The sequence below is a fragment of the Talpa occidentalis genome, unplaced genomic scaffold, assembly GCF_014898055.3.
Source record: "Talpa occidentalis isolate TD23 unplaced genomic scaffold, MPIMG_talOcc4v2.1 talOcc4.8, whole genome shotgun sequence".
Taxonomy (NCBI): Eukaryota; Metazoa; Chordata; class Mammalia; order Eulipotyphla; family Talpidae; genus Talpa; species Talpa occidentalis.
In genome coordinates this window covers 32,370,985-32,384,838 of record NW_023605194.1, presented here as the reverse complement: position 1 = coordinate 32,384,838, position 13,854 = coordinate 32,370,985, and the positions used below count along the sequence as shown (strand labels likewise).

The 13,854-nt window shown below is 45.4% G+C and overlaps 1 protein-coding gene across 1 annotated transcript in view; it reads right to left on the bottom strand.

Annotated features, from left to right (window-relative positions):
- Window positions 1-13,854, bottom strand: part of GRID1 (glutamate ionotropic receptor delta type subunit 1) — a 598,797-nt gene that overhangs the window by 462,149 nt on the left and 122,794 nt on the right. The window contains exon 3 of the mRNA XM_054690113.1: window positions 10,633-10,917. Coding sequence (XP_054546088.1) covers window positions 10,633-10,917 — 285 coding nt within the window. The remainder of the gene's footprint in view (window positions 1-10,632; window positions 10,918-13,854) is intronic.

Genomic DNA, 13,854 nt, shown 5'->3' with positions numbered 1-13,854 from the left:
ATTAAGAAATAGCCATGCTCAATCTGGGAGGAGGCTAGGAAATGGTTCAACTGAGACCATGAAGAGGACAAAATATTTCATGTCACTAAGAGAGCAGGAGAGATGCCATTTGAGCTGGTGGTCCTCCCAGATATTTGGTGTCACATCTCATTGGAGCCCTGCCTAGAATTCCAGCCTTTATCAACAAAACTTTTTCCCTTTTATGTGTTTAGGCTGAGGAGATTGGGTAAGCAGGGTGGACAGGAGGGGACTGTCAACAGGGCTCCATCTGTTCTCCAAGGTGCACTTCAACAAGGTATGGGAAGAGGAAAAGTCAGATCTGGTCAAGTTCTTGCTGCCACTCAATAGGCTGCATGTGGGGGCAGCCTTGCCTGCATCAGGCATCTCCTCAAGTTCCCAGACACACTGTGGGATCTGACACAGGGGTGAGAGAACTTCAGAGTTAATGAATTTTAATCTTGCAGCAAACGCTACAATTAACGTGCCCAGAAGTACAGTTGCTTTGTAATTAGATCTAAGAACAAAACCAAAACACTCGTCCCGGTAAACTTATTGTTGAACTTCTTGGTAGGTTTCCTAGCAATTACGCTCACTTACTCATTTCATCCGGAAAAAGTATTTATTACTTCAATTTAAGATAATGCCATAATAATATGATGTGTGTATTAATGAGATCGCTCACCAATGTGGCTCCGTCATCTGACCTGCTTTGTCAGGGGCTGGAAAGGAGAGGCTGTGGGCACCGAGCATTGATTAAAATAGCATGTGTCCTAATAATTCTCCTTCTTCTGGGGAGTTTCACTTCAGGAAGACTCAGGGGTGAGGTCCAACAGCTGACAGCTATCTGCAATGTGAGGTAGCTGTCCAAATGGGAGGGGACAAAGGCTCAGCAGAGCCACCTCTGATCACGCAGTGAGATCAGGGCAGTCCTGAGCCGCTCAGCCCCACTGCCAGGGGCCGGGAGCACTGCAGTATTCCTTGCAGATGGAGAGTTGACCTTTAAGCACTCTCTGTTTCCCTATGTACCGAGAAAACAACCAAGATGGGTTCTGAGCCACAGAACGAGTCACAGCACAGATGCATCCGTTTGGAGGCCAAAAGAGAATGGGCAGCTGGGGCCAGTGCTGGGCACAGTTCCTGAGCAAGTCAGTCTTACTGAGCATTTACCAGGCGTGGCTAGCCCTTGGTATGCATAAACTCACTTAACCTACACATCAAGTACAGATGATTATTTTATCCCCATTTACAAATGAGAATGTTGCCCAGTGTCACCCAGCTAGAGGCAGAGGCAGGATTCAACCCAAGTAGACTGCTCCTAAGCCCATGTCCCTACTCACAATGTTCACAGGTATTGTAAGGCCAGAGTGGAGGGGTAAATAGTCAAACCCCTTGTGCCAAGACTCCACCCCCAGGCCCTGTGCCACACCCAACCCAGTGAGGTCAGCAAGGTGGCAAGCACCACTCCTGGCCCCTCACACTATTGTGGTCACACAGACCCTTTGCCACATGCCAGACATGGTGTTGGGGATCTATTCTTGCATCTCAGAAACTGCCATCCCCCTCCTTAGATAAGGAAGCTAAAGCTCAGAAAAGCTTCTGTGGGCAATAAGTAGGAGGGAGGAGTGGCAGTCATGCTTTCTTTTTTATTTACTTTTTTTTGCATTTGATATAAAATTCAAAAGGTACAAAAATATGCAGTGAAAAATTAGATCTCCCATCCCTGTTCCAAGTTATTGTATTTCCCTCCTGAAAATAGCACTCCCTTATGGTGAGTGTGTGTCCCCAAATGTATACATATAAGCTTGCTTTTATAGAAAGCAAATTCTAGGCCACTGTCTGCCCTTTGCTATTGTGCTGGTATCACCAAGGGTTGGAACTATTGCCTCTTAATACACAGAAAACCATAGTTTTCCATTAAATTACTTAACCAATTTGCTGAAGGTGGACATTTAAGTTGGTAATTTCTGTCTTTACCTATAATTCTAGGATAAGTCCTCATGCATTAAGGAAAGAGTCTACCTGGGTGTGTGCTCCCCACAGCTTTGCTGTGAGCAGGGCTATGAAAGCTAGGCTTTGGGAATCAAACCTGGACAGCCTGCTTCTCTGCTCTCCAGCAAAATGACCTACAGGAAGTCCCCTACTTCTCTAGGCCCCCATTTCCTCCTGTGTAAGACAGGATAGTACAAACCCTCAAGGGTTGCTGTAAGCATGCTGTGCATTGACACAGCCAAAGTTCCTGCACAGTACTCAGCTCAGAGGGAAGGTGGCAGAGACGTGAGCTGCCACTCACCAATACCTGGGTTATCTGGGAAGTTGGGAACCTGCCTCTGATTTGGACTCGGGTTTATCCTCAGTCTTCATGGTTCCTCTCCGTGTGTTGGTTTATACGCAATCAGTGAGTCTGGACACATGTGGCTAAAGGATCAGAACCTTCTGACAAAAGCCCCATAGTCCTATGTCTGCCCTCAGAACTCTGGACTGGGCAAGGAAAATACAAGTAGCAAAGCATGGCTCCTGGGATTCTGAGCTCATCAGCGAGGCCTCTAAGGCCTGATCAGCCCAATTTGTGCCAGTATCATTCCTGACCATAGCCTACAATCTAGCCATATGATTCTTTCCCCCTCTTCATTGCCTCCAGACTTTCCAACATATTCTTCCCTCTCCTGGGACACTCCTCCTATCCTCTTCTCATGCCCTTTGCTTGTTCTAACTTTTACTAGTCTTTTAGGCCCCTGCTTATAAGTCACCTCCTCCAGGAAGCTTTCCCTAGGCACTAACAACAGGTTATACAAGCATCACCAACAACAAGATCAACCCCAAGGCTACTTCAAAGAGGAGCAGTGTCAGGGAGCATGTTGGGCCACAGCCTCAAGGAGAGAGAGCCTGGCATCAGGAGCCAGGCAGCCAGGACTTACCTGTGGACATGCAGCCAGAAAGGCAACATCTGCCATCAGTGCAAAGTGAGGTTTCAGCAGAATACCTTTCTGTCATTTGGGCAGGGAAGGACTTTCCACAGATAAAGAGATGCCTGAGTCCACAATGTGTGTCCTGCTGGCCCAGTCTGACCCTTCCCAGGTCGGATATTCACTTCAAGGCCACTTATTCTTCCATCTCTAATTATTAAAATGGATTTCCTCTTAAACATGAAAAGGCAATTCACAATAGAACCAATACAAAAGAAAAACTGTTCGACATCCCCTAAAAGTGAAGAAAGGCAATTAAAACAATGAGACACTGCTTTTTCCCCTAATGAACTGGGAACGATTTTCTAAAAGGCTAGTAGTATTCAGGGTAAACAAAGATTTGAGGAAAGGGGTCCACACCTGGTTTTTGAGGACTGTTTAACACAATGTGTCAAAAGTCTTAAAATCCATATAGCCTTTGATTTGCCAATGCCGCTTTCAGAGCTTTCTCTTCAGATAATAATCATGTAAGGATAGTGTTAGTGGTGATACTACAATAAAACCTAAGAAGTAGCCAACTCTTTAACAAATGGTTAGGTCAGTGGTGCCACATCCTGAGCCTTTCCAAGGCTTTCTATATTGTCTTACTCAATCCTCAGAATATTACTGTAGTGAGGTAGGCCTGTTATTAAAATAAACAATGGAGCCATGCAGAGGGCAAGTGACCTCAAGCGGCTGATGGTGGAGGCACCTGCACACCTGGGCAGTCTCTCATCAGAGCCTACATCCTCAGCCTGTCAGCTCCTCTGCCTCTGACAGTAGACATGTGAAGTAGGAAATAGGTACTGGGGAGTGTGTAGGACAGGTCCCATTTTTGTTTAAAGCATCAATGTCTCCCAGGATATACACATTATTTTTATAATTAGAAAAAAATTGGTTTAAAATATCTATGACTTATTCAGCAAACTGATTTTTGATAGCCTTTTTCCAGTTTTGAGTTCATTCATTTGTTAAATTTTCACTGAGCTCTTCCAATAATCCAGGCATGGTGACAGCTGCTCTGGACGAGCAGGACAGAAAGCTGAACAGGCCCAGGAGGCACAGAACTTCTGTGCCAGGGAGAGACACCAAGGCTGCCATTCATTGCTACTCTATGCTGGGCAGACTTCTAACTCATGTTGATGTTTTATATATTTACTTTTAGTCCTTTACATAATTCCTTTCATAATGCAGACAGCATATGGCATTAAGCCCCAAGGCTACCCAATCAGTAAGCAATGTGACTGAGATTCATCTATGCAATGGATTCCTCAGTCTGAACATCTAACTTCTCCATTACAGTCTAACTCATTACAGTCCATTCACACTGGACTTCCTTCCTGACTCAGGACCTTGGCATTTGATATTCTGCCCAGAACACTCACACTTCCACTGGACCATTGCATAGTGACCTCCTCATCATGCAGCTCACAGAGGTTTCACAGCTCTCCTGATCCAGTGTGACTTCCCTCTCACTTCCACAGTCTTTCTCCATCTCTTTCTATCACATTACTTGCTTTATTTTCTTTGTTGCAGTTATCACTCTCTGACATTGTTTCACCCACTGGGCTGTATGCTCCATGGAAAACAAGATCCTGTCCCCTTGTTCACTGTGCCAGTCTCTAGCATGGTCCCTGCCCATTGTAGATGTTGCTACAGATGGAGGCGGGGTGGAGGATGAATAAATTAAGGCTGATGACACATTGCCTAAAGCAATGCTTTCCAAAGTGAGGTATATATGACAGAGGTTATGAAAGCTGAGATGATCCACTGTGGGGCAGGAAGAAACAGACAAATAAAATACATAGGTAGATAGATACACGTGTATATCATCCTTTCTATTTTTTGTGAATGTCAGAGATCAATATAATTTACAAAAATACACATAGTGGGTGTACTCAAATGTTTAATTGCTAGGGCATGTGACCAAAAAGCTTTGGGAAATCACTTGTCTAAAAGGAGAGAGACCAGGAAAAGGCTGTCACAATGTGGTGTTATAGATGGGGAAGGACTTCTTAAATGATAGAAGGAAAAGAGTTAATCATATAAAAGATGAAAACATTTGACAACAATATAACTAAAAATTTCTATACATTAATACAAGCAACTAACCAAAAGAAGATACTTGCCACTCTTAACCTAGCAAAGAAAAAGTTTAAGTATAAAAGTGAACTAAAAATTAAAAACTGTAAATAGGCACTTCATAAGAGATAAAAATAGCCCATAAATATATGAAAACATGATCAACCTCCTCTGTTATCAGGAAAACGTAAATTAAAAGGTACCATTTCACAGGAAAATCCTAAAAAGTGAAAAAAATGTCAGGCGTTAGTGATGTTAGGGAGCTTTGAGAACTCACACATTGCAGATGGCAGTGTAAATAAGGTAGCAATGCTTTGGAAACAATTTGGAATGATGAATAAAGTGAAACATGCATAGATCCAACAGTCCAGCAATTCTGCTACTCAGGGTAGACCTCAAACAACTTGCACATGAACAGCAAAAGACAAATGTTCTTTCAGCAAAACAAAAATGTTCTAATCAGCATTATTTCCAAGAGAACCCAAATATCCAAAACATAAAAAGGATAATAAATCAGGTGATACCATTCAGCAGTAAAAATGATTGAATAAACCCCCCTCTATCAGTGAATCTCAAAACCTAATGTTGAGTGAAAAAAGCAATCTCAAAAGTGTAGTGAAGTGTTATTTCACATACTTAAGATACACAAACGGGTCACATTTGAATGATAAACTTTAAAGAAAAGCATGGAATGGTGAGCACATAATCAGGAGAATTACGTGGACGAGAGGACATGATAGGAGTAAGACACATAAGGGGGCCTCCCTGGTGGCACAAGGGGTTAAGCACTGCACTATGAAGCAATCTGCAGCCTCTGCAGCACGAGTTCAATCCCCGGCCAGCCAGGGAGCAACCCACATGGCGAGGCAGATCTCTCCTGACTCGCCCGCTGCTCCCCTCAGCAGTGTATTTCAGTTGGTCTGCCTGTTCTGTTCCCCACTCTATCTCTGTTGGGTCCTCTCACCCCCCACGTCTCTGGCCTGTATCCCAGCTCCTGCATGCATAAATAAATCTTAAAAAAAAAAAAGACACATAAGTGATCCTTCACATTTTTGTCTGGGTTCATGATTCATCTTATCATTCTTTTAATTTGGCATATACATTGTAAACAAATGTATATAACTTTTCATTTTTTAAATAACTTGAAAACAAGCACAAACAGACAATGGTCACTTATACAGAGCCTCAAGCTTTTGTTTCTGTAAGATTCCAGCTCTCAATCCTTCCCAGATCTGTAAGGTGGCCCAGAGGCCAAGCAGACACCACCATATCCCAGAGACACAATGGAGGAGAGTCCTAGGGTCCTGACTTCCATCTCAGCCCTGGGAAAATTCACCCAAGTTACTCTATACATTGGTTTCTTTGTCTAAAATGAGTGCCTAGCAAAATAATTGCATATGGTAGGGACTCAGTGAATATTTGTTGAATGGATGAGTCAATGATTTCCAAGATCCCATCACAACTACACCCCTCATCCAAATGCTGCAGCTTCTATCACCCACCACATCTCCAACACACAAATGTATCCCAGAATTTGAAGTGGTAAGTCAGAAAGTTCTTCGTTCTGTTTAATCCAAACTTTTGGTATTTTAATGTTACAGATTTCCTCTCCCGCACGTCAGCTTCTTTTATTTTTCTTTTCGCTGTCACAACAAGCACACGAGTATTTTCAATGGAACTTTACCAAATGGCACATCTTGAATTTTGTAAACCATATACAAACTTCTCTTTTGCTCCTCTTCCAAGTTGTCTCAGTGCTTATGTTTTTGCTTCTCTGACCCTTGTATGACCTCTGATCTTACACGTCCAGTCCTCAGACTCTGCAGGACAGTCCTAGGACTAAAGGGAAACTGGGGGGCAAGCAAGAAGATTCAAACCTCACCCAGCAAAGGGTGGCACCTTGCATTTGACATTCACTACAGTGACTAACCATACCAGCCAGGGCATGTTACATCCATTCCAAACCATACCCTCTCCTCCTTAGTATCAACTCTGCCTGACTGCGGACAGCAGAAGAATGTGTGAGCCTAGGAAACTCCAGACTACAGAAATAGGATGATGCCTTGGCTAAGTAAGTGGGTCTCATGTTCCTCATCTGTAAAATACAGCAATAATTCCACCTCAGAGAGGTGTCAAATGGCTTAAATGAAATAGTATATAGAGTAGTGATACGTCAAGATAAGCATGAAAAAAAAGCCATTTTATCCCCAAACCACTTTTGTTTGACTTTGGAAGGAATGAAATAGTCTTTACACTCAATTTGCTTTTTAATTGGGCTCATCTGCAGCTAGTGCTACAGTGGTGGTATGAAGGAGGGGCCCAGAGGACTTCTGGAGGCACCGTTTTTCTTGGACATATCAGCAATGTAAATCCAACCACAGCCCTCTGACAGGCCAAAGTCAACCATGCCAAGGTAGTGCCCACACCTCAAACTTTTGGGGTTGGGGGTGCTGTATCAAATCGCATATGGACTTCCACTCCCTTGGCTCACTTAACACAAGACATTTTGTAATGACCCAGAGATTGGACATGACCAGAACAAGCAGCAGAAATCAGGATGGTTAAAGTTTTACAGAGAATGTCTTAGGGCATAAATATGGCTTCAAAGGTTGCCAAATCAGAGGACCAATGGCCAGGGCAAAGGCTGAAGTTCTACACAGAATGCAAAGAAAAAGGTCTAGCCTCCAGAAAGTCTAAAATCAAGTGGATCAGCACCGTGGACAGCAACAGTCTGATATACAGAGGTTCTGCCTGATGGATTTGCCCTACCTCGTAGATCAGAATTAGCAAATATGGCAATGTGTGACCATCCCTCCCTGTACCACGGAAGCCTCATGGAGTTTTCTATTGCTGCACCCACATAGACCCTCAGTATCTATCCCAACACAGTAATCAAGTTGCTCAACCAGTTGCCTGCTATGGTCCACCAGGGGGAAGCTATAGGTTACTCTGCATCTTTATGGAAGTATTGGTAATCGCCAGTGTGGCTGAAAATGGACATCAACCCTTCCGAAAATAGAAAATAAGTCCATGTCAGAAAAGAGGAACACGCCTTTTGCTTTGATTGAAGGTTCTGGGTGGAAGAGGAGAGGGGTAGGACATTATGTCTGTAGAATGAAACATCCGCTTCCCAGACCACTTCCCCTATCTAGGAGACCAGACTATCCAGCACTCTTGGCTTTCAATTTGTCCTTTGTCTTGTGTGAAAATTATTTGAAAGCTCCTTGTCCTCATAAATAAGTCAATTCATCCAAATACGCCCTACTCTGTGCCAGGTACTGGGCTAAGCAGTAAGGACACAGCAGTGAGTACCACACTGCCCACATTCCTGGAACTGAACATTCCTGTTGTGGGAGCACAGTGTTCACAAGGATGTGTCAGGACAAGCCAGGAGCAGACAGAGATAAGGATATATGTGCCTATGAGAGCATATCACTAAGGACGTATCTCCATGAAAAAGGAGGCTGCAGATAGGTGGAAGGAAGAGGATCAGGGTATCTTTCCTTGAATGCTTGATTCTTTTTTATTATTATTATTTATTTATTTATACAAGCACTGGGTACAGTCAGAAGCACGGGAGGGTGAGAGAATTCACCAGAGTCAGAGCAGGAAGCAGAGCGGGCAGAAGGACCAAAGTACACTGCTGCAGGGGAGCAGCAGGCGGCAGGAGAGGTCTGCGCGCCATGTGGGACCCTCCTCCGGTGGCCGGGGAGCAGCTGGGGATCAAACCAGCGCTGCAGAAGCTGCTGGCAGCTTCGCAACCCACTGCTCAACCGCTGCGCCACTGGGGAGGCCCCGAATGCTTGATTCTTAAGCTGAGTAGGGGTTGGGTGCAATAAGAAGAAAGCAGAATATGAGCTAGTGTCATCAGCTGCCATTCAGCATGCAAGAATTACAGGAGTCCAGACAGGGTGGGCAGGTTGGAGAGCTGGCACCTACCTCCTGTGACAGCAGTTCCCAGTAAAGGCACCTTCCAGCCTCGGGGAGAAACAAAAGGCTTGAAGAATTTCCATAGACCAGAGCAGAAGGGAGAGATAGGGTGAGAAGACCCTGAATCATAGCATCCTCCAGCCCTGGCAGTGTCACACCTCCTCACAGACTGGCCTCATAACAGACCACAAAGAGTTCTCAGGGGATGGTCAGGCCCCTTAGAGATGCCCTGTGGGTTCCTCGGGATGTGGCATGGCCTCCAATTCCTCTCCAGGGCCAGGAATTGAGCGGGAGTGGGAGGGAGAAGGCAGCTCCTGGACAGAGTCCAGTTTATGTGCCCGGGAGTCTCAAGCTCCCCTTACCCCCATCAGCACCTCATCTTTATTTCAGAACAGTGACTGTTTGCTCTTTCAATTCCTCCTGGAAGACTCCAAACAGCATATTTGCTCAAGAGCTGAAGACAACATTCCAGTCTTAGGGAAGCAGAGTATTTAGGCAAATGCAAACATATGCTGGTTTCTCTTCTTAGTTACATTCTTGGCAAAGGAATTATTTCACCAAGAGACAAATCAGGACTTTTGAGGTCCCACCCCATTCCATCCTGGCCCCAGCTATGAGGCTGCCGACCCTCTCCAGCCCCAAAGACTCATGATGAGGGTGTCTGTGGATAGAAAAGGGTCACACAAGGATCCCCATGAAGAAACTGCTCCATAACGTAACTGGCAGCCACACAAATCTACACGTGACAAAGCCACACAGAAGTGAATACACACACCCTGGTTCATATAAATCCTGGAGTATGAACAAGGCCTGTGGACTGTGTCAAGGTGAAATCCTGCTGGTGACATTGTATGACTGTTAGGTAAGATAAAGCCATTGGGGTTAAGGCACATGAGATCTCTCTGTATCATTTCTCATAACTGCATGTGAATCTCAACGATCTCAAAATAAAGTTTAAAAAAAAAAAAACATACAATCTAGAAACCATTTTATCTCCAATCTAGGACTGGTCTGTTTTTACAGAGCAGCCATAAGAAAACCCAAAGTCATTTCTTAAAGGCATTTTTCTGGTTGCCTAACTAGCAAATTATGATTTTTCTCATATGGGAATCTTCAAAGAAGACACGTCCAGCCATGGAGGCCCAGTGACCCAGACCCACACAACCCCAGCCTGACCTGATGATACTCAGCGTGTCCTTCCCATGACTTTTGCCTGAGATCCTAAATCTGAGGGCAGGTCAGAATAGAGGGACACAAGAAGCCAGGAAGGCTGGGTCTCCCATCCAGTATGAGGGGCAATCAATATTTGGAGAGGAGTTTTCCGGGAGGACCCATGCTGGCCGACCTCCACTGTTGCCTGCGTGCATCCCCTCGGATCCCTGCCAGCAGTTTATTAATATTTTATTGAAAACTCTAAGATGATTCAAATTTCAGCTGTCATGATAAGGAGTCGTTGCTAGGCAACTTTAGTGCCTGTCTACAGATCTGTTTTGCAGCTCTTCCCCACTCACAAAGCTCAAGGTTGGGCCCTATACCCTGAGGCCCACTCAGCTCAGATATCCAGCCCCTGTCTACACCTGGCCCACTTTGCAGCACACATCTGCCAGCATGAGGGCCTCCCAGCCTGGTCAGGCCTCCACCAGAGCCTCAGCACCTCCCTGCCCCCACACAAACTCACCGTACTCGCTGTCGTAGAACATGACGAACTTCTGCCAGCGCAGCTCTGTCACCAGCCTGAGCATGACGTCATTGAGGCGCACGGGTGGTCTCGAGGCCAAGGTGTAGGCCTCACCGTCAGGGCTGGGATTCAGGTGGCAGGCAGTGCGAGGTGACCCCCCGGGGTTGCGCTGGACAAAGAGGTGTGGGATGTGCATGGCGTCTGTGAGGGACTGCAGAGCATTGGCAGATGCACAGCCGGTGGATGTGACCAAGGCCAAAATCCCCTGGGTCATGAGGTCACAGGCTGGAAAGAGAAGGGAGAGAGGAAGGAGTCAACACGAGGGCAATGCTACACTGACTTCAATCCACACAGCCCATCCCGGCAGCTGCTGCGGGGGTCCCATGAAATGCAGCCTCCCTCCAGGGACCTAGACCCATCCAAGGCCAGGTCAGCAACTCTCACATGCAGGGTTTTGTTGATGCCCTTAGTAATCCTTCCAGCCAGCAAGCCAGTCTCATGTCCCTTCAGCAGGTGAGGAAATAGAGGTTAAAAGAGGCAAAGTCATTTGCCCTAAGTTACTCAAAGAGGACTGGTAAAGCAGGCATCCAACACACATAAGCCTTACACACCCATCAGCACTGCTAAATTAGCCATCCTATTTCCCAACTGGGCTGTGAGTCCCCTAAGAGCTAAGAACTCACTTTGCTGATCTATGTAACCCCAAGGCCATATCACAAGCTGAGAACATACTGCATTCTCTACAGTTGCTGGCCGGACTGAACTGAGTAGGATTGAAGGAAATGAATTAAAACCAGAAAGTCGAGGAAACTCACCCCAGAGGACCCAGGTTGTGGGCAAATAAACAAACACGCCAGGGTGAGGTCTCCTGGCTAAGTCCACCTGATTCATATCACAAAAATGCTGGGTCAAAGCCCAGATGAAGCCCAGGATTATTCAAGTCAATTGTCACTAACAAAGGGAGATGCTCTGCAGCCAGGGCAGCGGACTTGGGGGGACCACAGCAAGGCACCAGCCAACAGCCCGTTCTAGGGTTGCTGCACCCGGGACTCAACTTTTGAAGTCACCCTGTAACCAGGTGGGGCACCCCTTTTAGCCATATACTTACACTTTTGGGGGGACAGAAAACCAGTTAATAGAAAGATGCACCTCCCAACTGCAACCCACTGCACCAGTTTGGGAGCAAACATTTATTAATAATGCTCAATGTGACGGCAGGAATGTGGGAAAGCAGATGCATTTTCAAAACACAGCCTGTGAATGTCAGCAGGCCATCTGCTGCAGACGGCAGACTTTTGAACAACTTTGACAATGCGGTTCTTTCGGTTGAGAGCACTTGGTTTTATGTAATGCCTCAGACAAGGCTGAGAGAAGGAGCCGAAGAGCAGGGATAGTCACCCTAAGGAGAAAGACAGTGGAAGGGGTGCCGGTGCAGGAAGAGGAAGACCCCTCCACACATGGAAGACCCCGTCCATGCCCCACAGATTGGCCGCTCCCTCAGGAAGGACACTGGCCTCACACACGCTCCCAAGCACCAGCAGGACGATACAGCCAGTGCCCACAGTTCCCCCTCTGACTCCTCAGCCTCCAAACACAAGGCAGCAGAGAAATGTGGTTACAGCAGAGACTCTCTGAAGTGTCTCTTAGCAATCACACAGCCACCCAAATGCTCTGGTCCCCCCATCCAGGCTTTGCAAGGCCGAGTTCTCTCCTAAATAAAAATCTAATCGGGTCATGCTCCTGTCTAAAGCCCTGGGGTGGCTCCCGAGAGCCTACGGAATAGTCAAACTTCTCAGGGAGTCTGACCTGTGACCTCACACTCCTGCCACACCCCACCCGCTATGCTCCAGCAACTGCCCACCCTTCAGCCCCTCAAACCCACCATGTCTTCTGTTGCCTCTCGAAACTCACTCTTCAAAGCTCAGACTCAACATCCCCAAACAAAGGACCCATGTCACGTGCTCCTCTGCAGCCACACTTCCCCATCTAGGACCTATCATGCTTGTATAACTCTCAGTCTTTCCTACTTGCCCCCCAGCTCCAGGAGGACCAGGGCCATGCCTGTCCTGCTCTTTGTCCTTCTCCAGACACACATCATGGCAGTCAGGAAAATCTGGGGCAGAATACCCTAGGCTATGACATGGCTGTGCCCTCTGGTCAGTAACTCCACTTTGGGCACCTTCGCAAACTATGGGAATGGCTTTAAATCCAAAAATATTTAAGGGACACTCTCCACACTCTTGAAATATTGCTGACAACCAAAAGATTCAAATAGGTGAGTGGTTCTGAAAGTGCTCCTTTTATTGAAAGCATCGGTAGCCTTTAAAACTATTTATGAAGGTACTACATTAATAAGGGAAAGCGCCATAAACAGTTATGTGAGAATAATACAAAACTGTATGTATTTTACGATATTTTACAATATCAACTGAATAAACAACATGCACAAAAGACCAGAAGCAAATATCACAAAACGCCTTTTTAAAGTGACTACATTTCAAGCGAATGGTATCACTTATATGTGGAATACAGAGAAACCAAACAAAGGATGAGATAAGTGAAGCTTAACAACTAACCCTGGGAAGCTGACCATAGACCTGAGGCATTCAGAGGGGGCGGGGAGAGGACAAAGTGGGGAGCAAGCACGATGGACTATGGGTGCTTCGCTGGTGGGTGTTACGGTAACTGAATCTGGGGCAAGGGGAGAATCTCTATTTACAAAATGCCAACAACAACGTAAACCAATGGTCCTTCAATTTTTAAAAAAGTGATTGTATTTTAGAAGAAGCCTAGAAGTGGTTTTCCTTCTTTGCATTCTGCCAAAACTTCATGCTGTGAACAGATATTTCCTTTAGAAAAGGAAAATATTTAAGGGAGACAAAAGTGTTCTAAAATTAGAACATCATCATACTGGTGATAGTTGTATAACCCTGTTACTCTATTAAAACCCCTTGAATTACACACTTAAAATGATAGAATTATAAAGCTGTGGTCCTCACATTAAAGATGGTATTATCATGCTAGATGTATACAGCATAATCTGAATAAATATCTTCTTAAGAATGATTCCAGTTGGTACTGGTGTAGAATAGTTATAAGGAAGTCTTTTCTCAGGATTTGTGGATTCTCTAGTTCTTGATATTTTAGAATTCAAAGAAATTGAATTTGACTAATATTAATACAACTTCCAAATGTATTAAATTTACATATTGTGTTATTTCC